Genomic DNA, 27,708 nt, shown 5'->3' with positions numbered 1-27,708 from the left:
CCAAAGAAACTTTCCCAATATTTGAAAATAAACTTACTAAGTGTTGACAAAAACATAATAATAAAACCAGCAAACATTGGAATACTATATCCAATTCTAGAAAAAAGTGTATGTGTAATGTCATTTAAATTTTGTTTCTAAGGACTTCATTTACTTATGCGTCAGAGGTCCAACAATGGGATTAACTAAGAGCTGCACAAATGCCTTCGACGCGAACATCAGACCAACTTCCACGGTTTCACCAACAAGTTCCTTATGTCTTTCCTCCATCTCCCTGTACAGTGTTGCATTTTCTAAATAATTGGTATTTTATAAAAATAATATAATTAAATGAAATACTTAACAAAGAGTACCAATGATATTTCTTCTTACCAACATCACTAATGGTTACATACTCCATTTTGGAAGAAGTTGGCAATACCTCATCCCCATTTCTTGAGCAAGGGGATAAAGTTGGTGGTGCAGGTGTTATTATTGACAATGGTGTCCTTGGGAAACTATCAAGTGGAGCATCGGGATGTCGAATGTCGTAAAGGAACTCTGGTATGATAGGAACTGCAAGAGAAAGAAAAATAGTTTGTTAATGAAAAATAAATAAATAATTAAATAAATACAAGTTATTTAATTTTGTATTTTAATTTTTAATTTTACAACTTATTTTTAATATTATATTTTATATCTGCGACGCGTTTCGGAGATGCTTCTCCATCATTGGGCGGAATACTTAAGTTTGTTAAGATGGGATCAGTGTAAATGACAACATTCAAATTTCCCCCAAAAAAAATCGCTCTTTTCAACGATATTTAAATAAATAAATATATGTGTATTTGCTGTCTTATTTTTTGGAAACATCGTACTGATGATATCGGGTTCTGCTTGTTAACTTTTCCTGAATATGCAGAATGATAGAAGATGAGAATGGAATACAATTTGTAGTCAATATTAAAGTACTAATTTACTATTGGAAGCGATGGAAAATAAGAAAGACAGATAAATGTAGTTTGGTTCCCTATGTACTTTTTCACGGATTCTGAGCATATTTGAAATGGGAGAATTTACTTGAGCTAAGGAAAATCAAATTAAATTTCTTGAAATGCAACGACCAATGGTTGCACTTTTTCAAATCTGGCGGTTGTGATTTGTTGGGAAGTTGAACATAGAAGAAAACCAATTATTTTTAATAAATATGATTTAAAATCATGAAAATGAAATTTTTATTTTTCAAATCATAAAATGAAAATAAAAATAAAATAAACCAGCATAGGTGTTCTTATATGCGTTTCGCCCTGATGTAATGGTTGGGCTCATCAGAAGGTGACTATTACACCTTGTCTTGACGCATATATTCTCGAATAAATCGAGATTCCATATAATATGAGCTACATAGAGCTACTGTGAATGTACCAATTTGTGCTTATTTGTGTTAGGTCATCACTCCATCTTTTATTGGGTCGTCCTACTAGCCTATTGTTCTCTGGTCTCCAAGTTGTTGTTATTTTTGTCCATCTTTGGTCCATTCTAAAATATGCTCATAGCTCCAGAATTATTTCCAGCTATTGGTGATGCGGCTGATAATTTCTTTATTTTCTTAATCCGTAAATGATTTAAGCTGTCCCAAATATATGTATGTTATCTTCTACGTACTCAATTTTTTCCTCGTCTAACGTTATATCGTCTTTTGTGTGATTTGTCATTTCATGACTTTAGTTCTCGATTTGCTTATTTGAAGTCCATAATTTTATCACAAGGGAGTTAGTTCCGTCAATATTTCTTGAATGTGTGTAGCTTTTGCAGATAAAACTATAACGTCTGCAAATCTTAAATTTTGTAGAACTTGTCCACATATACTTATTCCATATTTTGCTTTTCAGTTAGTTTGTTTTTGGAAAAATGAATTAAGTTCTTTTGTTATATTAAAATGCGTTCTATATTCTCTGTTTTCATTCGTGCTGTGTTACTTTTGTATATATTTTTAATCGGCTCTACTGTATTTGGGTTAATGTTTTGATTTTTCAGGGAGAACCATAACATTAAGTGTTCAACGGAGTCAAAAACAATTTAAAAAAAATATAAACTTGTAGTCTAAATTCATTGCATTTTTCTATTAGCTGATTCATTGTCTGCAAGTGGTCTGTTGTTGAGACACTTTCTCTAATTCAAGCTTGTTATCTTGGTTATTGTTATTAACTTCTTGTTTGATTTTTGAAGAGCTTGTTAATTGTCGAAATGTTACTTATAGGTCTGTAGTTATTGATATCGTTTCTTCTTTGGTTTTTGTGTACTAATTATGGTTGTTTCATTCCATGGTTCAGGAATTTGTTTTGTTTGTACTATTTCGTTAAATATTTTTGGTAAAATATTGGAAAGTGAGTTTTCTCCATAAATAAATTTATTATAATAAATAATTAACCGCCATCCAGGAAATACGATAGGATGGGCCGTGCAAAAGGTGGATGAAAAACTGCGATATTTACTATGGTGATTGGTGACTTAGGCAACAAGTCTTGAGGTATAGGTGCATTAACGAGCACCTCATGACCATCCGCATCAAGGCTTAATTCGGCAACATTAGCCTAAAATGTCCCCACAGAAGAGAAGGATGACAACATCAAGGATATAATTTTCGAGCTCTTAGGCAAAACATATGAGCAGTGTCCTAGCTGCGATATTAAAACTGTCCTGGGCTATTTTAATGCCAAGATAGGAAGGGAAGACATCTTTGGCGGAATAATTGGGAACAATTTCCTGCACGATATTGCGATCGACACAGATTGACCATGACTTTCCGAGGAGCTAACATCCACTCAGACTACTATTTCGTTGTAGCCATGGTAGTACTTCGGGTTTCCAGACCCAATGCTTAACAGGGTGGGAGATACTACGATCCTTAAAAATGTGGTAATATTGTAAAATCGCCTTGGTAGACATACCAATCAAAAATTAAATTCAAATTTTGACCTAAAAGAAGCCTTGGCCTAAATTATTGTAGGAGTAAAGTAGGATTCTATACCTTTTCAATAAAAAAAATCGAAGTACAACGAACACTCAAATAATTGTTTACAAAATAATCCAGACAATAATAATAATTCAGACCTAATATTTAATAAAAAAAAACTTTAAATTTATAAAATTTTAATTTTTGTAGCACACCAATTAGAGAATTAATAAACATAGCGATATTATTTAAACAAATCATTTTTAAATTGATAATTCTGTCTTGCATAAAATGTCAAAACTTTCAATCAGTCAATTCGCTTCTCAGATTATTATAAGTATTGACATATTGGAAAAATAAAAGAAAACAGTGAATATTTTACAAAAATACAAACATGTTTAAAAGGCTAAATAAATTAATTTGTACATAAGAAGTAATGAATAAATGTAATTATGTGCATCTCTTCTCAAGAAAATATACATTTATGTTATAAATAAAATAAAACAATAAATTAGCTTGCGCAACAGTCCGAGAACTAGGGCCTAGTAATTTGCAACTCTCAACCATTCCTGTGTGCGAGTAATATGTTATCAGGGTTGGAAGTGATCTGCAGTTAAACCAAATCCGAACGGCTATTTTGAGAAAGAACTTTTTCATGTTTTTCAGTATCTTTTTATATAATGTACTTAAATACTATTTAAAAATACGTCCCTAAAATAAAACTTAAAACTAACTAAAACCACCTGATCTACTTATAAACTAGTTAAAACTAGAACCTTGTGCCATGACGTCCCAATTGTTAAGGAGTCGCCTATCCACGGTTCTTAGTCTGATGTGGTAGATAAGCCGAACAGCTAATCTATCCTGTACCAGACATCTATGAAAAAGAGGAATGTCTATGTTGGAATGAAGCCGCTGAAGCGTACGTTCCCAAAATACTTGTTGTTCGGATGGAACGCCCCGAAAATGATGTTTTTGGTCGAAAAAATAGCTCTTATAATGTGCCCTCGAACGAGTTTTATCACGATATTGTCAATTCTGTTGATTCGAGTCCTGTTGAATAGGGCCTCGTTAAGTTAATAGTCTTAGACAGTTTCGTAAACACTGCCTCTCAAACACCCCCAAATTACCTTCACTCTGGGACTACTTTAAGACATTCGTTTCGCAGGACGACCCTGGTCAGAGCAGCATTTATATGTCTGTCGATGCGCGTGAAGATTAACGGTCACTATCTTGCCCAAATCTTGCACGTATCGCTTGTGACCCTAGCCAATTGAGTTCGAAACAGGATTGTCTCCGACTTCTGGAAGTTTATTTTGAATTTCCAGTCCTCGGAATATCGCTGAATCTTGTTGAAATCACGCTACAAGAGAATTCTAATAACCTCAACATTTTGGGACGTTCTGTGCACAATTAAATCGTTGGCGTACGCAATTGCTTGGTTAGACTACCTACCTGGTATAAATGTTGAAGATAATCGCCGAATTCACCGCTCCCTTTTGGAGACCATTTTTAATTTGGAATGTTGTGGTAGAAGTTATATTGCCACTATTGGCAACAAACTTTCTACCGCTAAGCATATCATAGAACAGATATAGTTTGCTGATGCCGCGCCTGCTCAGTTTTAGATAAAGACATTGTTGTTGCATTGTTCTTTTTTCAATGTATTTCATAGGATATCAGAAACAAGTCTACATGCAGCATGAAATGTGTTATGACCCGCCTTGAAACCGAACTGTTTGTACGGAATTATTTTATCGACCGCAGCCCACTTAGTCAGAGCACTTTTGATGAACTTCTCGAAAACTTTGCTGGTGCTCGGAAGAAGACTTATCGACGGAAGATTTGGCGATTTGGAGTTGTCCTTTTCCGTTTTCGGGAGAGTATGAACCCCAGCATTATTCATTATTGAAGAGTGTGGTATACATGTCAATTGCCTTCAATGGTACATGTCTTTGTACAACTGTGGAGTTGACTTTGTTGAGTTGAAGATGAGATGGAGCTCAATCTTCTTGATTAACTATCCTACTACGGGAACTCCATGTAGGTATATGTTATACGAAGTATAAATTAAAAAAAAATGGAGGTTCCCTTAAAATCCCCACCCATCCCGTATATTTGACTAAGTTAATGATGGTCTTTATGATATTAACATTTCAAACCTCTTAACGTTCAACAACACACAAGTGATTACTTGATTTGAGTGGTTGATTACCTTGCATGTACATTACTGTGAAAAATAGTTTTCAAAACTTCAATCCTTTCCCGTAAATAAAGTAGGTATTTACTTAGAAACAAATTACCATATTCATTTGAACAATTATCTCTTGCGTGCATCTATACTTTTGTAACATTATAAGACACTCTTTTACATAGCCGTACTGCCTTTGTTGCATATGTGAACCTCCATGCATATATTATTTATTCTGCGGAATTTTGTATGCTGAAATTTCTAGTCCTTGTACGTCAGTATTTTGACTGGATTACTGACTCATTTAATCTAGGAGTTGCGTTTGTCAATAAATTCAGATTATACACAGTCAAGGCAAAACAAAATTTTAGGAGGCATGGCAACCAGTTTTGCATCATTTTCTACACAACATTGAATTAAATTTAAAGTTCTCTCGATTTAATACGGAACTGTATTAAAATAACCGCACAGCAACCACTGAACCCCACCCGTGAAAATTAATACAAATTTAAGAGGATCAAAATATGAAGGTCTGCCTGCGCAATTGAGCTTTATTGATATGTTATTACTTTTTGATAACGCAATTGAGAAAGTATTTTTCATCTGAAATAATACAATACACATACATAGATAGATACATGTGCATTCAGGAAAATATAAGCTTTTACATATACATATTTTTTTTGTTTTTCTCTGATATTTTTACGGAGGTAACTTCGTAACGTATGGCTTTTAACATTTTATACGTATTGTGGTAGTGCAGTTAAATTTCAGTTCAACCAAATAAGCTTAAAAAAGGACTAAAAAAATAGTGTCTTTGAAACTTAAAATAGGTCTGCATTTGGCTGTAATACTTATATTATACACTTTTTTGATTTTTTAAATTTAAAGGATATCGATTTTAAATACTGTCGAGCATACTGAGCAAATTAAGCACAATTCCATAAAAGCTACATAGATTCTGGTATTTGTCTATAAGACATGCATGGAACAACTAACGCATAGTAAGAGCTACCCATTTATACTTATGATGGATCTGTTCATCTTAAATAGTAGGTACTACAAAAAAAGTCAACCTGAGTACAATACATATTGATTATTTATTTCAGTTTTTTGTAGAACAGTTGATACTTAGGAACCTAAAAAGTTACATGTTAAGCGTGTTCAGCAGGCGTAATATAACAAAGAAAAAACCTACATAAATAAACCGTTAAAGCAAATGCATTAAACAATTTGCAGTTTTATGTGGCACTAAATAGTATATTTTTTGCATCACCATTAATCATTATATACGCTATGGCCCAGATGTACTTATTATCCTCACAAGCTATAACGTTTATAATACTTATTATAATTAATACATACAGTCTCTGGCCATATTATTAGACGCACTTTAGATTTTATGCAAAATTTAAATTTTCTGCTATTTTAATCAGGTTTTCGAATATTGTAATGTATTTAAATTATTTTGTATGCAGAATATAAACTATTTCTTACTTTTTTTATAAAAATAAAACAACAAATTTATTGAATTTTGTTTCTATAATATTTAAAAGTATTGCGTAGTTAGTAGTTATAAAAATTCTGCAGTGCATCTAATAATATGGCCAGGGACTGTATATACAAATTTGAAAAAAGAGGCTGGAATGCGACATTCATAAAAATATTTTGTGTAAGATAAATAATTGAAAATGATCATCTTTCTTTGTTCTCCCAATACTTGGGTTGAAAACCATTTCTTATCAGTTTCTTGTTAAATACATGCATATATTTTTGTTAACGAGATTTTAGTGGCATTTCCTGAGATTTTATTCTTGCTTATATGAACTTATAGAGATTGGATTTCTCTAAGAAAATTAAGCCAACAATGAAATCATTTTGAAGTCAACACCTTTATTTATTCAGAAGATATCCAGAATCAAATATCTTTTTTTTTACTAATTTTGAGTACTATTTTTGAAGATTTTAACTTTTTTTGAAAAAAAAACCAACTGTTAGACTTTCATACAAACTTTACTGCATGTCAAAATCAGTATTTTTATATAAAATAAAAAGAAATTAAACTGAAAATCAATTTTTACTAAGTTTTACTAATGTTTTTTTTGTAGGTTTTATTTTTATTTTTTGTAAAAAATTCGATTTTATCAAAATTTTACCATATGTCGAAAACGTTATCTTTGCATACAATTATTTTAGAGATAAAATCAGTTTTTGTTCATAAAATATTGTATGTGACAATCATTTTTTTTTTCATTATTTACATTTTTTTCAAATTATATCAGTTTGGTATCATGTCACAATGTATAATATAAAATTTAATTCAGATTGCTTCAGTAATTGGTTTGTGAGATATTTTGGGAAAACCAATATTTTAATTGTTTGTTTTAATCATTAAAAAAAACATAGACTAAATTATCCTTATAACGAAATTTATTTGAAGTCGACATCATTAATTCTTCTTGAGATATGGGCGACGAAAAAAGCACACATACATAATTACAATAAATTCGCCGTTGGAGAAGAAAATACGAAATTCGAAATACTAATCCTGCGCTGATGAGGCGTCCGCCCCTTGCTAAAGCATTTGCAAAGAAAATTATTCAATGATATTTGGATTAAATATTTAGAAAAAAATCATAAAATAAATAAATAAGTCCTTTTACGTTCTTCTACCTTTTTGTACATGACTTGATTTTGCATTTTTGTCACACATTTGAACGCGTCAGTCGGCACATTTCAGAGTACTTTTGAAAGAACATTTTAATATCGAGTTTTGAATTACTTTATCACTTCTTGGTTTTTGTACATTTTATAAAAAAAAATCAAAAAGACCACCAATTTTAAGTTAAAATTGGGCACACATTTTGTCCTGCAGTGAAATAACGCCAAATTTGAAGAATCAGCCTTATTTCACTTTTGTACACTTAAACAAAGTAAAATAAACCCAACTTGGTTTTATTTCACTTTTAACGGTATGGTTTGTCATTTATGTAAAGACATATTTTATGCACTAAACTTCGCATAGTGTGCCCAAGCAGAGGGAAAGTGCAATAAGGCCAAGATTTGAAAGATGGTCTTATTTTACTTAGCCTTACTTTACGGCACCATATTTTGTCACTTTTTTTAACTACAAACAATTAGCTTAATATCGCAATATTATTTTCATCGTTTAAATAATATTTTTAGACGAATTTATTTTACATCGACTGTTCAGATCATTACAGACCATCTCCTCATTTATAATCGTTTTCTTTGGTAGACTCGGCATAAAAATGTGTAGCTGTCTTTTAGCGTTACGAATTGCAGAGCTCTCCCACTCCGCTTTGGGTTTTTTTGTATTAATGCCATTATACGTGAAGTTCCTTCTAGGACATGTTGTTTTTGGTCTTGGTCTTCGATTCTCTGTAATTCGAGCACCACTGCTTACCTCTCTGCAAATATTTTCTTCATATAACCTGCCTGATGCCAAACTACCAGCTAAACGTCTAGCAGCTCCAGCACTGCTTGAAATCGCACACAAATCAATATTTCTCGCTGGTCTATTGAAGCGAACGGGAACGCCTTCTTTATTGAAAATAATTGTGATGTGTTTTATTGAGTCATTTCTTTGAGAACAAACAAATTTGGGTTGCATCTTTCGAGTTGATTGATCTTTTTTAACTTTTCTTTGAACAGAATCCGCAGAAGTTTGGTGAATTGGGCGAAGTAAAGGTGCCTTTCCAGCTAGATCCAGCCAATTAAGAACTCTTTCTGCAAGTTTTTCATCAGAATGTGAATTATTGGTAAAAACTGAACTAATGTCATGCAGGGAACTTCGTTTGGAAGGTGCTTCTTCTCGTAAGAAATCACATCTTTTTTTAAAGTGGTCAATGAAAGGATTTCTAGATGATAATCGACGATAGGTTCCTGTTGTTGCGTTTTCGAATTTGGGCTCTGAAAAATTCTGTCGACATTGAACTTTGGAAGATCCAACTAAACGAAGCTCCTCATCAAGTCCGGAGTATTCACAATATGCTGAAGATTGTACTGTAGCTAAAAATGTTGAAGATTATGTATAAACTAACATCCCTAACCAACATTTCTTACTTACAACGTTTACTTCTCAAGTTTGAGCTTGAATCCAGTTTTTGCTTTGGCTCATAGTCTAGTATAAAATGGCGTTGCCCAGCTTCCAACCAAACAGATTTTACAAAAAGTGGCCTGCTAGCTGATTCCCAGATTGTGGAGTTTTTCATTATAACGAAAAATGATGCTTACTTTTTTGTAGAATTTTCTCGCTTAAATCCAATATGAAATGTATTTCCGTCTCCACACCATGTCATCGACTAAGCAAAGGAACTGTCTTTGGTGGTTTCAAAATGGTAAATTAAAAGGGTAGTAAATACTGTAGGCGCTTTTTTTCATTTTCCAAGTTTTTGTTGATTCTACCATGCAATATTGCCTCACTACCGCGCACCGCAAATAGCTTTTTGGGAAAGTTTTTTTTTGTTGGAGGTTTAAGAGTCCTTTGCACGCGACTACTACAATCCTCAATCAATGAGAAACAAAGCCTTCGGAATACCGACGACGCGACGTATTCACTAAAATGTGTCTCTTTAGGTATTTTTATAGGTACGTATGTATGTATATAACATTTAAATCAGGATATGTCTGGTTTATTACTGCTTTGGTATAGGCTATAAAAAGTCCCTAGAACAACTAAGAATAGATTATGCATAAACTAAGTTTTCTAAAACACATATCATATAAGTAATGTGATACAGAATACATTTTTAACGTTCTTTTTTTGAAAAACTGCACATTTTCTTGCGTTTTTTAGGCAAATTTTTTGAATTAGTATATTCTAGTCGTAAAAATGATTTATAATTATATCAAGAAGCATGCTAGATACGGCATACTTCATAAATAATAATATGATACATAATATTTTAGCATAAGTTGACAGGGTGTGCGGTATCGTAAAGGTGCACATTGAATATGGTGAAAAGTCAAGTGATGACCTAACCGAATTTGTTAACAATTCTGTAACGGTTATCGATTAACGGTTGTTTTTACTAAATATTGAAAAACATGTGCACTAGTCGGTTTTTTCACTCACCCTGTTACAATAATTTTTAGTAAACAAAATTGGATGGACATTGCGATTTCGCTAAGAGTTAATCACTACTTTGAGATGTAAATCAAGTCCAATTTTGTACTTCAGTTCTTAAAGTCTTATTCAGACAAAGGTTATTTTTTAATTAAATATTTGCGGTTTGTATCAAAAATGTTTTTTATTCTTAAACTTCCTAAAAAGTAATGAATTCGAACACAAATAAGATCAAATTCATGGTTTTTTTTTACACTTCAGAATTTTCAGAAAGTAGCTTATAGCAAGCTTCAAAGTACGATCAGAGGCTCGTCATAAGTGTATGTGTTAGTTGTTAGTAAGAAAATAATACAATTAAAGCCTAACACATGCATAAAATACAAACATAATTAATGATCATCCCAAGGAAGAACCTTTAGGGCAAAGCGAATGAAATTATGTTCAATTGATTCAATACGTTTTCTATGAACTTCGTAATAGGGCGTCCATACCTGCAAAGCGTATTCAAGATGAGGACGCAGATGACAATTAATTGTACAAAGAAAGAGTAACATAGGGATCATTGAACTCCTTTGCCCAGCGTTTTATAAAACCAAAAAAAAACTTGCTTTATTAACAATAAAATAAATGTGTTGTTTAAATTCCAAGTTGGAACAGAAATGAACACCTTAATCTTTAAATGTGGAGACGCTACAGATTTTTTCCTGTGATATACAATAATCAAACACACTACAAATTCGTTTTTTAGTAAGAGTTATCGTCTGGCATTTTAAAGGTTATGCCCATTTGAACCCAGTACAGAAAAAAGAATACTCAGCCTTATTGTTAGCAGCAAAACTTTCTCCATTTCTCATTCATTTATGTTTTTGGTGTGTTTCAACAAGAATCAAAAGTGTGCCTAAAGTTATAACAACTTAATAAAAAGTGCGGGTGGATGCAAAATTTCTACATTGTTGGGAACTGTTTTATAATTTTGATGATTTGTCATTCAGTTTTTGTGATTTTTGAAGTGGTTCACCCTAAGAACTAAATTATTTTTATTTAGATACATAAATTATTACAATTTTACACTTATTACTAAACTGATTTTATTATTAGTTTTTTTGTTTGAAGTTAAAAATTTTTAATATAGGGTCCGCCATCTAACCTTGTTTTTTAACTAGTGCCTATTTCGTGAATGGTAACACTTAGCTCATGTCTGATTTGACAGATAATTACTTTTATCGTTCCACTCAACGAATGTGGTTGTATATACGGTTAAACAACACTGGGAAAAACTTTTCAGATGATCTTGGCGGGTATGTAGATAGATAGATTTTTTATTTTCGTATTTGGATTACATTTGCTAAGCTATCGCACAGTTTACATATACAGAGATTTGATATAAGATAGATACATTACTTCTTTCTACTGAATCAGTATTTATATTATTAAAGTTAAGAATTGTATGGTGATATAAATATTTGAAGGAAAGTACAAAAGAAAAAATGTTCAATATGAAAAAAAAGTGTTCAGGTACAGTGTGCCTTAACATAGTTTTTAAATATATACATATTTGTTTGAAATAAATGGGTAAGTATTTTGGGTTAGTAACAAAATTCATAAATAATACTTATGTTTATATTTTAGTATAAGTTAGTGACTTTATAATTGAATATATTGATAAATAAATAAACAATTAAATTATTAAGTTATAATGAAATAAATAAATAAATAAATAAGTTAGTTATTCAATAAATAATTTTATAAATACAAAATAAACAATCAAACTTTACTGCACAAAGAAATTGATGAATAAAAAAAAAAATTATTTGATTGCAATAAATTAAAAACAAGTAGATAAATAATTGTGTAACTCACATAGAGGTAAATAAATAATAAATAAACATTAAATCAAATAAGTAAATTATAAAGTAGAAGTTAATATCACATAGTGTTTAAGTAAATAACATAATTTAAATATCTAGAAAAAAAACAAAAGGAAAACGAAATATAACAATAAGTAAAATTACAAGTTTTAACAGAAAATTATAGTAGTTGGCAGAAAAATGGTTAGTATATAAGTTGGCTGATCAATGGATTATCCGAAAAATCGCATTTTAATACAAATGAATTATTCAGCTTTTCAATTCTATCACACATTTTTCAACATTTGCTCTTGCATGCAAGTCGGCTGTAGAATAATAACAAGGAAGATTAAGAATCATTTTAAGCAATTTATTTTAAGATATCTGCAGTTTTTTGATATGACACTTTGCACATTTTCCCCATATCTGGCAACCATACAAAATAATTGCCTGAAAAACCACTTTATAAATTATAATTTTATTGTCGTTACTAAGACCGGACTTTCTATTGATACAGGGATATAGAAGTTTTATCGCTATACCAACTTTCTTTAACGTTTTTTCAATATGTTCTCTGTAGATAAGTTTTTGGTCTAAGCAAACCCCTAGATAATTTACACTCGTTTCCCAGTTTATGTTAACACCGTTAACATTTATTTAGTTACTTGGAAAAAACAAGACTTTCTTTTTTTACTAAAAAAGATAGCTTGTACCTTATCAGCATTTAGTTTTATTTTCCATTTAGAATAATACTAATAATAATAATAATAAGATCAATTGCATGGGTTAAATTTGTCTCTATATTAAGAAGAAATTCATGCGATGAAAAAATCGCAGAATCATCAGCAAAAATAGCTAATTGACATTCAGGAAGCTTGTGTTCCACAGATCCTTGTGAACACCATGTTCAACATGGTAACAATTTGACAAACAGTTTTAACATAAACACTAAAACACCTATCAGGCAGGAAACTTTGAATAATTTGTATTAGATAAGTAGGAAATCCTAAGCAAACTAGTTTATGGACAATTCCATTGTACCACACAGTATCAAAAGCTTTTTCTATGTCTAGTAAAATGAGGCCAGTTGATTTGTCAAGCAAATATTCCTAATATTCATTAGCAATAATATTCAATTGATCAGCAACTTCTAATATTTTTTTCTTTTAAAATCTATTCCAAAATTTTACTAAGACTACTTAACAAACTTATTGGTCGATAGTTTTGCGGAAGTTTTAAGTTTTTCCCAGGCTTTGGAATGGGTATAACCTTAGTTTTTTTCCAAAGCTTGGGAAAATATTGTGTTTTTAAATATACATTGACCAAAAAGACTAAAAATACAAGCCCACCCAGTGTGTTTATAGGACTTATTGTTTGCCTTACAAGGTTTTTGGTTTCATCATCACTGAGATGTTGGGACACTAAATGGTTATTCAAAAAAGTTGTTCCGAGGACATTAGCCTTTTGTGAGTCTTCATAAGCTAAATCATTGCCATTTTCTAGATTTGGAATATGTCTGTTTTTGTTTTTAGTTATTTTGGCAATATTCCAAAATGGCTTTGGATTATTATCTAGTTTCCTAAGATTTTCATTCCACTTCTTATTGCGAAACTTTTGTATTTCCTCAGTTACCTTCTTATGGTAAAGTTTAACTTGAATCTGATATAAAGGAAGTCGATAGCGTTGTCATGGTCTCTTAAAAGAATTTCCAATACGAATATAGTCAAGAATGTATTTGGGCATCTTAAAAACAAAAGATTTTCTTATTTTCTTGGAAGCGCATGATTCTATTGTTTCCAAAATAGTATTAGAAAATGCATTTATCTGTGTGTCTATATCATTTTTTGAACATAATCTAAGTTTTGACTTCATTTCTTTTTTATATCGTTTACAATTTGCATTTTTAACATCAGGTAATAACTTTTACTAACTTCCGGTGTTTGAAGCATTTTAAAACATACGGGAACATGATCAGAATTTAAACGTTGCATAGTCTTATGTGGGTTGTGTGAAAAAAGATGGAATATTTGTGATGAACATGAATAGTTGAAGCACGGAAGGACTACCTCCATGTATGCAAATAAGCAAAATTGTCGCATTTGGGGCACAGAAAACACGAGCCAGCCAGAGACAATTGACGCTTTAAAGGACTATATACGTGAAGCCATTGGTGAAATACAGCTGGCACAATCGATAATGTTTACCGATTATTTACCATTATTAACCGGAAAGATTGTACTTTCAAATAAAAAAGAAATTTGAGAAAATATTCAGCAGTTTTTCAATAGCATTTTCAAAAAAAAAAATGTTACTTGGCGGACCGTTTATTAAGATAATGTTAATATATATAAATTACGTGTCACGATGTTTATCCGCGATGGACTGCTAAACTACTTACCCGATTGTAATCAAATTTGTACACCGTGTGGCAATGATACAGTTTTCGGTGGTACTCTCATTCTTTTGACCGTTGGTTTCGCCAGACCGTATAAGTTTTATCTCGCTCTTCTTTTGTGGAAGAGTTTAATATATGTTAATAATTCTTATGGCGAAGTGTTGAAACACTTCGATTGACCATAAAGATACGCCTAGTATTGCAAAATGATCCAACGGCACTGCAACCAAATACGCAATGCATTAAACTGCCTGACAATTTCTGCACTGTTCTTCAGGGAATGATTTCAATCCGAATATTTTTCCGGATAGAAAGAGTAATTACTTGAATCATAATTGGCTCAGTCATCTGGCTATTTTGGCAGCCAAAAATGTTTATGTTTTAATGAAATTAATTTCCAGATACAACAGTTGTTACTAGTTACTTAAATCAATCGATTCTGTTGTTAATGAAAATGGTAGTGTACGCTTTCCAATTGAATGTTTAAACTCATTAGATATACCTGTAAGACCGCCACACAATCTTTGATTAAATATTTGTTCACGAATTATTCTCCTGGATAATTTGAACCCTCCTCAATTAATATACCGAAAGACAGGGTAAAAAAAATATTGTGCACCGATTAGTTTTAAGAAAAGAGGCTGGGATGCGACCCACACTGATAACTTCCCATCCCGTCTGTCGATTTGTCTTGCTTAAAAGTTTGTCTATATGCACTCGTATCAATTTTAACCAAATTTGCGTACTATTTTTTGTAGATTTTATTTTTTTTTTTGAATAAACGGACAGTTGTATTTTTATATAAAAATTACTGAATATCGAAAACAATATTTTCTGTGAAATAAAATAAGTTTGAAGCCAATATTTTTAATTTTTGAAAAGCTATTTGAGTCGAAAGTAAATTTTTACCGTTTTAGTATTGTTTTTTTTTAGAGTTTTATTTTTTGTAAAAAAAAACTTTCAATTCGATTTTTTTCAAAATTTTATCGAATGTTGTTAATAATATTTCCTATAAGATAAAATTAGTTTAAAGCCAATATCTACAATTTTTGAAAAGATATTTGAGTCGAAAAAAATTTTTTACCAACTTTTATACATTTTTTTTAGGTTTTTATTTTTTGAAAAAGAAACTGTCAATTCGATTTTTCCCAAAACTTGTCCTAATATTGAAAACAATATTTCTTATATGTAAAAATAAGTTTGAAGCTATTATCTCAAACTTTTGAGAAGATATTTTAGTCGAAAATCAATTTTTATCAACTTTTATTACTTTTTTTTAGGTTTTTAGTTTTTGTAAAAAAACTGTTAATTCGATTTTTCTCAAAATGTGTCCTAATGTTGAAAACAATATTTCTTATAAGATAATATAAGTTTGAAGCCTAAATTTCGAGTTTTTGAAAAGATATTTGAAACGATATTCAATTTTTATCAACTTTGAGTAATGTTTTTTTTAGATTTTTAAAAAATCTTTCAATTCGATTTTTCTCAAAATTCTTCGTTGTACAAAGTTGTTTTGGAGATGAAATCATATTTTAGTCTTAAGATTTTGGAGGTGAAATTTTGTTTCAGTTTTTTTGATTTATAAGATATTGTAAGATATTTAGGGTCAACCAAAATGTTCACCTTTTTTCAAACTGCTATGGTAAAAAAACCACCAACGCAATTTTCTTGAGAGCCCTTTTTGCATCTTTCTGCCTTATTATCTGTATAACAAAATTTATTTGAAGTCAATACCTCTACTAGTTCTTGAGCTATGGAGGACGAAAAAAACGTCGCGAACGTACGGACGTACGGACCTCATTTATAAGTTTAACTGTCTGATATTTATAAACTTTGTAATATATACTCATTTTTTACAAAAAAGAATAAAAATACGTTTTAAATTTAATTATTTTGTATTGATTTTTGCTTAACATCAACTGTACGAAAGTTTTGATCAAACCAGTAAATTTGTATACCAGCTGTAAAGTTTCCGTCTTCGTTCGTTTATAATAAGTTCACTGTAAAAAATCCGTCGTGAAGGTCACATGTTTTTCCTTTAAGTTTACAAGTTTCCAAAAATGTGTAGGATTCTGTTTCATTAAGGTACCCATATCAGAAATATAAGTAGCGTATACAAATTAGAAAGAAACTTAAATCCATTGAAGTGTCCACATAAAAAGAGAAGTTGATTGGAGACAGAGTTTTGAGGTAAGTTTTCCATGCCTTATCTCTTTTGTTATGCAGTAAACGCAATTCTTTCGTGTACCAAGGGTGACAAAATATCGTATTTCTTGATTTTTTTTAAAGGTAGATTTTTTCCAAACTACTGTTCAGGATCTTATAAAAAATTGAAACTGCTTCGTCCATATTAGAAAATGTTAAAGTATCAGCAATTCCAGAAATGATTAAATCTTTAGACAACAACTGGAAATTAGCTCTTCTTAAATCAACATTATATAAGCAATCAAAGGAATTACTGATGTGTTCAGTAAGGTGATTACTTAAGTCAAGAAAAATTTCCTAATCTAGATTCTAAAACAAGAGTACTAATAGCGTCAGAAGAAAATACTTAATCGAGAATTCGAAGAGAAGAAAAAAGAGAGGCTTAAGGCAGTATTCGTCATCAGATGGAATCCAGTCAATTTGTGGTAAATTAAAATAACCTCAAAGTAAAATATTGGTATCAGAGTAGGACAAGTTGATAAGAAAGTCAAATGCCAAGGAGATTTCGCTATAAACGGACTCTAAACTTTTTGGAGGAATGAAACGTTTAAAATGAAAATAGTCTTAGTGTGTACCATTATCTTTCCACAGACCAGCTCAATTGATAGTTCAAATGGAAAAGATACAGAAGCAGAGAGAAACGGCATATATGTACAAAATCATGGTGGTAATTAAAAGTTATCAATATTGGGTATTGACCGTTGTACCAGTTTGTACTTATTTTTGATAGATCGTCACTCTATCTTTTATTTGGTCGTCCTGATGGTCTGTATTTCGTTGTTTTTTTGTTCATCTTTAGTCCTGAAGACTAGATACATAACCTGCATAGCTACATTTCAGCTTCCTTGCTCTATTTTTCCCGTTTATTGTGAATATCTTCATTTCGTACCCTTTGACTTACTCGTATGTTAAGAAGTATCCTTTTTTGTCTAACATATCCTAACTGGTCAAGTGTTCTTGCAGTTTGTAGTGAAAAAGTAAAAATCGGTAGAACAGCATAGACTAAGATATACTTCATTGTGTCTGCACTTTGGTAAAATATGTTTAAGTCTCCAGAATTGTTTCCAGCTATATGATGCGTCTGTTAATTTCTTTATTTGTTTGCTCCTTAAATTATTTTATTTAAATTTGAGTCCTATACTCTCTGTTTTTATTAGTGCTGTGATATTTGTATTTATTTGTTTTTAATCGTCACTACTGTAATTGGGTTTATATTTTGATTTTTCAGGGAGGACGATATCATTTCGTGTTCAACGGAGTCAAAAGCTTTACTAAAGTCAATAAATACAAAATAAACCGGTAGTATTAATTAATTGCATTTTTCTATTAGCTGATTCATTGTTTGCAAGTGGTTTGTTGTTGAGAATCTTTTTCTAAATCAAACTCGTTCTCTTGTTGATTATTATTAAAGTCTTCTTTGAAGGTTCTGTAAAGCTTTTTGGGAAGAGCTTGTAAATTGTCGCAATGTTACTTATGGGTCTGTATAGTTATTGTTATTGTTCTTCTTTCGTTGTTCGTGTATTAATGTTATCGTTGTTTCTTTCCATTGTTCAGGGACTTAATTTGCTTGTACTATTTCGTTAATTATTTTTGTTAAAATATTGGAAATTGAGTTTTTCCCATAAATAAATTAACATTTCTGATGATATTCCGTCATTTCTGGTGCAAGAAAGACAAATTTCTTCAGATCGTCTGGGGTCTTTTCGACAGTTTTTTTTGCTGAACATAGGGGTGTAGGTTTTTAATCTTTGTTGTCTATTATATCATCTTCTGTGATATTTTTAGTCAAGGTGAACAGTTTTTCAAAGAATTTGCTTGCGTTTGCATTGATGTCGTTTCTGTTTGTTAGAACAACTGTGTTTTGGTCTTTCATACTTGTAATCTATTCCATTTTATTTGTTTTTCCATTTTCTATTATCTACCCATTTGTCGAGATCCAGGTCCATTTACTGCTATCTTTCTTTTTAAAGAATGATTTCTCGAATTTCAAATTAATTTCTTCTAGCCACTTGAAGAGTCCTCTCTTATATTTCTTGATCCAAATCACCTATTACGTAAGTTAATTCTTTTTTGTTATTATTGAATGTCGTGAAATTATATCATTTCTTCGTCCTCAGCCTTTTCTAGTAAATTTTGTGTTGAGTGTTAAGCTGTATACTACAAATTCTTCCAGTAAAGAATTGTATGTTAATTATTTTGTCTTTTAGTTCGTTTTTCTTTGTACAAGTAATCTTATTTCGGCTAGTACTATTATATCCCAGGTTTTTCAATGATAGTTTTAATCTTTCCGTTTTCTGTTCTGATGGTGAATTTTGGTTCCAGGGAAACTTCATAAGTCATGTTAAATTTTGTCTTAGTTTTTGAAAAATAAAAAAAAATGGAAAGTAATGTTTTCTTAGAAAATTATTTTTGTGTTTGCTTTATCTTTGTACAAATATGCCTGGTTTTATTAGGAAGTAATATAAATAATTAAGTAGTAATAGTTTTACATTTACCATTTTATTCTAATACAATTGAATGATATTAGAATAAATGTTCGATACCATCGCCACTATTAGGGCTATACTGCAATTTAACTCCCCCGACTTTAATGCGTTTCTTAAGTTATACCAAAGAAGAAATTTAAACTTCATGAACATAATTCTTCATTATTCCCCTAGCATAAAGATCCAAGGGAAATTAATCTCTTAATTAATTTCTAATATATATTTTGCCAAATAGGTTCTCACAGAAAGGACAATTCGATAATCTTGGAAGAAAGTGCTTTTCCTTTTTTTCAATTTGTTACACATTTAATAGATCTTACTATTTTTTTAAATTAATTAGAGCATTGAATTTAAGAAAAAAAATATTCTCAGTTAAATACAAGAATCAAGTGGCTGGAAGAAATTAGTCAGTTAAAAAGAAGATACATTTGATTCTTTTTTATTTCAAATTTAAAAATTTAATTTTGAAAAGCTATTCACTCGAACAACTTAAAAAAATGGTTTCCGACTTGTTAAATTATAGCATATCTCTTTGTAGGTATTATTTGTATATAATGGAAGGAATCCCAATAATATTTCGTGTGGTGATTTTTACTGCAACTTGTTAAATTACAAAATTTGTATGATTATTTTCTTAATTTTTGATATTTAACTTAAAATACCCGCCAAAAATTTTGAATATTGAGATTTGAAAACAATAATTATACCGCTTCTTTCTCAAGAGTTACTTACTTGCTTAAGCTGGCGCTACAGTCCTGTGTGAACTAGGTCCTCACCCAACAAACTTCTCCATCTAGCTCGTTCTCTAGCTAGATGTCTCCAATTTCGCGCTCCAAGTTGGGGGAGGTAACTTTCTGCACCGTATAGCTGGACGCGGATGATGAGGGTCTTATATATCGACACTTTGGTCACTCGAGAGAAGGCTTTACTACTCGATTGCTTTCTTAGCCCAAAGAAACCTTCATAGTTATATCTTAGTGCCATTATTCTATCCTCACCATGGTCTAGCTGTTTACGTCCGTAATGATGTTGCCTATCAGCTTCTACCACAGTATGGCAAATATATTAATGTAGGATATTTGACTGGACAACGACGACAACATATGACGGCAACAACTGCATATAACAACGACGACAGTATATAACAACGACGACAGTATATAACAACGACGATAGTATATAACAACGACGACAGTACTAACACTTACAAGACAGCAGACGAAGAAGAATAGGAGAAGGTAGAATGAGTCAGAGAGTGGTAGAACATCATCGTGAGCAGACGCAACCTCGAATCTATGTAGTTATTTCAGTGAATAAAAAATAAATTAGTAGTAAAGTTCTTTCTTTTTTTTTGTTAAATAATATTTTAATAAAATCCTACTGTATTTATTTAAAAAAGTAGTTGTGTTTTAATTCTGTGGACGAACCCCACAGAATTTGGGGGCTAAACCGTGATAAGCTACTAATAGCAGACGATTTGAGTGCTACATCTATCCCTGAAAAAAAAAACTCCTGACGCCAGCAAGCAGACGGAGTTGAAAAAGCGAAAACAAAAAACAACAACAAAAACAAAACAAACGGTGCTCGCGCAAAGAGAACAAATAAATACATACATTTTTATGTGCAGTGTGCGCGCAGCTGAAGATAGGGGAGATAAAATAACTTAAATTGTGTTGTGTGTGTGCGCAGCTGGAAAGTAACTTCCAACTTCCAAGAGGAGAAATAAATAGACGATCGAAGCTGAAAGACGGAAAACAGTAAGAAAAGAGGAGGATAAGCCGAAAGAAAGAAAACATTAAGAAGAGATTCAACAGTAGCGGCCGTAAATATTGGTTTTATTATAGTAAATAAAATTAAATTTCAAAAACATTTAAATTTTTAAAATCTTTAAATTTTTTAATTTAAATTAATTTTAATTTATTGATATTTATAAACTTATTTTCAAGCTTATTTTTAAACTATTTTTAATTAAATTATAATTTTTAAATAAGTATTCTAAAGTGTACAGATAAGAGGTTGCGTAATGGATGCCGCATCAATAGCACTACTTACGGTAGAGGAGTTGAAGGGTAGATTGAGAGAGTTAGGGTTGTCATCGACGGGCAACAAAAAAGAATTAATAGAAAGATTGATAGGTCACCATCAAGTTAGATCTATTGATGGTTCTGATGAAGATTTTAGTGATGCTGTAGGTGGTGGTGGGGGTGCGCATAGGCAGGAAGGGTCCCATAGGCGAGAGGCGATGACTGGAGTTGGAAGTTTGCCATCAAGCTCTTTCAGCTTCAGAGACATCGAGGACGCCGTTACTTCATTTTCGGGCGAGGATACCCAAAGTATATCCGACTGGATTAGCCAGTATGAAGACACCTGTTCGGTGCTGGGTTTCGGTGAGCTGCAACAGTTTGTGTTTGGGAAGAGACTCATTACTGGAGCTGCTAAGCTTTTTATACAAGGGACTCAGGGGATAAGAGATTGGAGTTCGCTGAAAGAAGCACTGAGGAAAGAATTTTCAATTGAAGTGAGCTCATCCGAGGTGCATAGGCAGTTGAGGAGTCGTCGTAAATATACGAACGAGACTCTCAGAGAGTACCTTTATAGATTAGTAGAGATTGCCAAACCGATCCAAATAGATGACGCGTCTTTAATAGATTATTTTATTGCTGGGCTCAAAGACGATAAAGTAAACAAAATTGTGCTGTACGAGGCAACTACTCTGGAAGAGTTGAAAGTTAAGCTCAAAGTTTATGAGCGAATGAAGCAGCAGACGATGGCGGACTTCTCCCATAGGACTCCAGTTGCTACAGTGAAGCAGGAAGCATCAACTTCTGCTAAACGTTTTGACTCTAAAAAGTGTTTTAAGTGTGGCGAGCAAAATCACCTGGCTAGAGCGTGCCCACAGGGGTACAAGTGTTTCAAATGTGGCGTTATGGGGCATAGGTCGTTTGAATGCAAGGGGCCGCCGGACACTAAGACGGAACCAAAAGCCAAAGCTCATTTTGGAAGCAGGATAGGTCATCTAATGAAAGATGTTAGTTTGATGGGCGTAAGCGTGACAACATTGATTGACACAGGTTGTGACTTATCTTTGTTGAGGCATGAGATGCTATTGCATTTTCCAAATATAACTTTGGAAGAAAGGCCAACTATCTTGTCGGGGCTGGGCAATCAGCAAATAACCACACTTGGGTATTTTGATGCAACTGTGACAATCGACAAAATTCAATTTGAGGTCAGATTACATGTTGTGCGTGAACGTGACATGCTATTCTCGATGGTGATTGGAACCGACGTCATAAGCCAAGCTTCTGTTGTCATTAAGGGTAATGAGGTAAGGTTTTGGTGCAAAAAAGATGAAGATGAAAAAGAAGGTGAAGATGAAAAAGAAGATGAAGAAGAAGATGCTAGGCCAGGGTGTAGTAGAATATCTTCATGCGTAGGTGGGGCTAAGAAGGAGAAGTATGATTTGGGAAAAGAAGTTGGGAAAGGCAGACAGGTTGAAGAAGAGAAGGTTGCACCGAGGGTTGTAAGAACGTTGAAGGAAGACGTCCTCACGAAAGAATCAGCCCGAAATGCAACAGATAAATCGAATTTAGATGCGATTGCAGAGTTTAGAAAAGAGTTTCTAGCTATGAGTAGTTGGGCGGTGGAAGAAGATTTCACGTCCGTAGTTGACCTGTCCCATTTGCCCAAAGAATTTCAGGAGAAGATAAAGACGCTTGCCCAAAATTATGAACCGAAGAAAGAGGAGCAGTGCCCTATTAGCATGAAAATAATTTTGAAGGATGAGACGCCGCTGTATGAAAGAGCGAGAAGAATTTCAGCACCGGAGAAGGAAGAGGTCGAGAAGCAAGTTTCTGAATGGCTGGCAAAAGGAATTATTCAAGAAAGTAAATCCGAATTTGCATCACCAGTGGTTTTAGTGGCAAAGAAGAATGGTGAAAAACGGATGTGCTGCGACTTTCGAAGGATAAATGCCAGGATGGTTAAGGACCATTTTCCAATGCCGCTGATAGACGATGTTTTAGAAAATCTGCAGAAAGCCACCGTTTTTACAACCCTCGATCTAGTAAACGGATTCTTCCATGTTCCCGTAGAACCTAGTTCAAGGAAGTACACCTCATTCATAGTACATAATGGCCAGTATGAGTTTTTAAAAGTTCCTTTTGGTCTCTGCAACTCTCCAGCAGTCTTCACAAGATTCATTACGACCGCACTTAAACCTCTGATCAACGAAGGCGTGGTTCAGGTCTATATGGATGATGTGATCATTCCAGCAGGAAGTTATGAAGAAGCATTCACTCGTTTAGAAAGAGTTTTGGAAGTTGCAAGCAAGAATGGACTAGAGTTGAATTGGGGAAAGTGTAAGTTTCTCCAGCGGAAAATCGACTTTTTGGGCTACGTCATCGAAAATGGAACAATACGGCCATCAGAAGAAAAGACCAGAGCAGTGGCAAACTACCCATTGCCAAAAGATAGAAAAGCTCTCGAACGATTTTTGGGACTTACATCGTATTTCAGACGATTTGTAGAAGGGTATGCTATACGAGCAAAGCCATTAAGCGATTTGCTACGAAAGAAAGCAAAAATTGAGATGGGACTGCAACAGCAACAAGCTTTTGAATGGTTGAAGTGCGCGCTTACTAAATCACCAGTCCTTAAACTGTTTGATCCAAACGCCGTAACTGAAATCCATACAGATGCCAGCATGTACGGATATGGAGCTGTGTTACTCCAAAAAGATAATGACGACCAGGAGTTCCACCCAGTGCAATTCATGAGTCGTAAGACGAATCCCGCAGAAGAGAAGTTCCATTCTTATGAGTTGGAAGTCTTAGCAATTGTGGGTGCTCTTAAGAAATGGAGGGTATATGTTCTGGGCCGGCACGTGAAGATTGTCACTGACTGTAATGCCTTCACCCAGACAATGACAAAGAAGGAAGTACCCATGCGAGTGACCAGATGGGCGATGTATTTACAGGACTATGACTACGAGATAGTACATAGAAGTGGTACCGCGATGCGACACGTCGATGCACTGAGTCGGGTTGCAATGTTGATCATTGGAACGCTGTCTTATAGAATAAAAGAAGCGCAGGCACATGACGACTTTTATAAGGTAATGGGAGAGATCCTGAAGGAAAAACCTTACGAAGACTTTTTTGTTAAGAATGGCGTTATCTGTAAAGATCCGACTTTGGAATTGATCGCTATACCATCTTCAATGGAGGATGAGATAATTCGGATGGTACATAAAGAAGGTCATTTTGCTGCTAAGAAGACGCAGGACATACTGGAGAAATCGTATTACATCCGAGACGCCAAAACGAAAATTGCGAGGGTCATCAGGAATTGTGTTGAGTGCATATTGGCAGAGCGAAAGGGAGGTAAGCCTGAAGGGTTGTTGACTCCAATCGACAAAGGAAGCTATCCCCTTGAGACCTACCATATCGACCATATTGGACCGTTAGACGACACTAAGAAGAAATATAACCATATCCTCGTGATTGTCGATGCTTTCTCGAAGTTTGTGTGGCTGTATCCAACTAAGAGTACAGGCTCGGAAGAAGTATTGGATAAGCTCCGTAAGCAAGCTGCCATTTTCGGAAACCCAAGAAGAATCATATCGGATCGTGGAACGGCCTTTAGTTCGAATATGTTTGAAGAATACTGCAAAGAGCAAGGAATCTCGCATTTAGTGATAACGACTGGAGTGCCGAGAGGCAATGGCCAAGTGGAGCGGGTGAACCGTATACTTGTGCCGATGTTAACCAAGATGACCCTTGGAGATGCTGGATTGTGGTACAGGCATGCGGATAAAGTACAACAAATACTGAACAACACACCACCAAGAAGTACTAAGATCGCACCATTTAAGATTTTAACAGGAATCGACATGCGTTTGAAAGAGAATCTTAATATCCAAGAGATACTCAACGAAGAGATCTGCGCGGAACTAGATTTAACAAGGGAAAAGGTGAGAGCAGAAGCGAAGTCCAATATCGCAGAAATCCAGAGAGAGAATTACCGGTATAACCTGAGAAAACGCAAAGAGGCTTTAAAGTACAAACTGAATGACCTCGTTGCTGTGAGACGAACGCAATTTGGTCCTGGGTTAAAGCTTAAGTCGAAATACCTTGGACCCTACAAGATCAGTAAGGTATGCAAGCATGATCGGTACGAAGTGGAGAAGATTGGGTATCATTCTGGGCCTGGGCGCACCACTGCTGCTGCCGATGGTATGAAACCTTGGCCGAAGTCATTCGGGGCGAATGCCTAAGTAGGATGGCCGAGATGTAGGATATTTGACTGGACAACGACGACAACATATGACGGCAACAACTGCATATAACAACGACGACAGTATATAACAACGACGACAGTATATAACAACGACGATAGTATATAACAACGACGACAGTACTAACACTTACAAGACAGCAGACGAAGAAGAATAGGAGAAGGTAGAATGAGTCAGAGAGTGGTAGAACATCATCGTGAGCAGACGCAACCTCGAATCTATGTAGTTATTTCAGTGAATAAAAAATAAATTAGTAGTAAAGTTCTTTCTTTTTTTTTGTTAAATAATATTTTAATAAAATCCTACTGTATTTATTTAAAAAAGTAGTTGTGTTTTAATTCTGTGGACGAACCCCACATTAATACAAATTTTAATGAAATATGGTTTAAATTTACTGATCAAAGGCGCATCCTACTTGTTTTATTTATCGTAGCCCAAGTTTGGATAGTAATTCGACTTCAAACGAATTTGATGCACTGTCCGACTCTATCCAGATAATTTTATCCCATTTTCCGCACAGTGAGATTGTTATTACGGGTGACACTCTATATGTAAGTTAATTTGCTCGCAGCACAGTTTGCTTTTAATTCGATGCTGGCAACGATTCATTCTATGGGACGAATCTTCTTTCGCACTCTTTCAGTTGCTAAAGTACTTAAATATCTTGGCATTCATAAATCCGCTGGCCCGAATAGTATCCCCGCTATTGTTTTGAAGAGGTGTTCTTGAACGCTGGCAAAATCACTGCGTAGCTTGTCCATCTATCCTATTCTACAGATCTTTCCGAGTGGATGGAAAACTGCATTTGTCCAGCCTGTCCCTAAAAAAGGCGAATCCTCCTCCCCCTCTAACTATAGTCCAATTGCACTTCCGTCTCTTTTTTCCAAGGTCATGGAAACGCCGATTAATTTTCAGCTTGAGAAATATCTTCAAGAACGAAAGCTTCTTAATGACTGGCAGAATGTCTTTCGTAGCAATAGATCCACTGGTAATCTCATGGTGTCCCATCAGGGCTCCGTTTTGTCTTTGACGCTCTTCCTTATTTTTATAAATAATCTTTTGTCTGAAACTTCTAACCCAATAAATTGTTTCGCTGATTACCGTAGCCTCAGCTTTTCATATTCGTTCTTAAATTCTAATCCTTGTCCTTTGGATGTGGACTACCAACGCATTGTTCAATGGGGAATCAAAACCGGTGTAGAATTTATTGCTTCGAAAGCTTTATGTTCTCTACAAAGCCTATATTTGCCCAAAACTTGAGTACAATTCTTATATTTGGGCAGGTTCTAATTATAACTCACTAAAGTCACTGAGATCATCGAGCATCGTGCGTCGTCGCAAGGTTTCATGTCTCCCATTCTTTTATCGCTACTTCCATAAGCAATGCTCTAATGAAATAGCCAGTTGCATTCCTCCCCTCAAACAATTCAACTGTAATCCATCAATTTAACCTTGAGCCCAATTGCTTTCTTAGCCTAAAGAAACAGCGGTTAGCAAGGGTTATTATTCGTTTGATCTCAGAATTGGTGTTGTTTCTGCTTTAATAGCGGAGCCTAGATAGGTGAATTCCTTGACTACCTCAAAGTTACGTCTATATCAAATGTCTTATAATCTTAAATCCCATCGATTTCGTAGAAACGGCAAGAAACTTAATTTGATTTTGAACCGGAATTTTACTTGAAAAAATCATGTTGTTTGCATAGAGGACAAGGCATAATAAATATTATGTTTGAATTCTTATCGATCTTAATTATTTTCTATGCTCTAACAGTTTTATCTCAGAAGAACAGTTATTTGTTATTGCTACCGCAGATAAGAATCTACATCTTTAAAAACCAACTTAAACCATATTTTTCTTATTTGTAAACTTGACTTGACTTTATCTATAAGATAATAAATATTTATATGTTTCTATAAGCAACGCTCTCAAGTTTGTAATTTTTACTTTTAATTTAACTTTTCAAACATATTATAGTAGTTATTGTTGAATAGCTTCACTTAAAAAAGATATTGTATCTTACAGTGTAGCTCAACATGAACTAAATAAATAAATAATAAAAAAAGTGTCTACTGTTTTTTCTCGCTTGGAATAAAAACTTTTTAAAAATTATAAAAAGTCCAAAATCTTACACCTAATATGTTTTTCAGTTTTGTATGATGTTTAAAGTTAAATTGTCGATCTTATCTTATAATTAGCCCTGTTCTACGGTACTAATTTTAAGTGGTTTATGTGCGAACTTTATAACCGAAACAATTATTTTT

General features: G+C 33.3%; 2 protein-coding genes across 4 annotated transcripts in view; both read right to left on the bottom strand.

Moving 5' to 3' along the window:
* The window catches only part of LOC129952786 (synaptic vesicular amine transporter), a 73,270-nt gene that overhangs the window by 1,261 nt on the left and 44,301 nt on the right, over positions 1-27,708 (bottom strand). For all 3 annotated transcript variants that reach the window (XM_056065609.1, XM_056065608.1, XM_056065610.1), the window contains exons 3-5: positions 373-555; positions 155-293; positions 38-96 (exon numbers count right to left, since the gene is read on the bottom strand). In XM_056065609.1, the coding sequence (XP_055921584.1) occupies positions 38-96; positions 155-293; positions 373-555 (381 nt within the window). The remainder of the gene's footprint in view (positions 1-37; positions 97-154; positions 294-372; positions 556-27,708) is intronic.
* On the bottom strand, positions 6,208-10,298 carry LOC129952787 (uncharacterized). The gene is made up of 2 exons (XM_056065611.1): positions 9,217-10,298; positions 6,208-9,158 (listed from the first exon to the last, which is right to left on the bottom strand). The coding sequence occupies exons 1-2, from the start codon at positions 9,359-9,361 to the stop codon at positions 8,296-8,298; spliced, it is 1,008 nt and encodes a 335-aa protein (XP_055921586.1). The 5' UTR covers positions 9,362-10,298; the 3' UTR covers positions 6,208-8,295.

The sequence above is a fragment of the Eupeodes corollae genome, chromosome 3, assembly GCF_945859685.1.
Source record: "Eupeodes corollae chromosome 3, idEupCoro1.1, whole genome shotgun sequence".
NCBI lineage: Eukaryota > Metazoa > Arthropoda > Insecta > Diptera > Syrphidae > Eupeodes > Eupeodes corollae.
The sequence above is the reverse complement of the archived record's forward strand: the minus strand, read 5'-3'. Positions and strand labels throughout refer to the sequence as shown.

Bases quoted from the DNA above. Each gene is read 5' to 3' on its own strand.
- LOC129952787 (XM_056065611.1), bottom strand. From the start codon at position 9,361: ATGAAAAACTCCACAATCTGGGAATCAGCTAGCAGGCCACTTTTTGTA. The intron at 9,159-9,216 runs GTAAGTAAGAAA...CAACATTTTTAG, and splicing joins AAACTTGAGAAGTAAACGTT to CTACAGTACAATCTTCAGCA.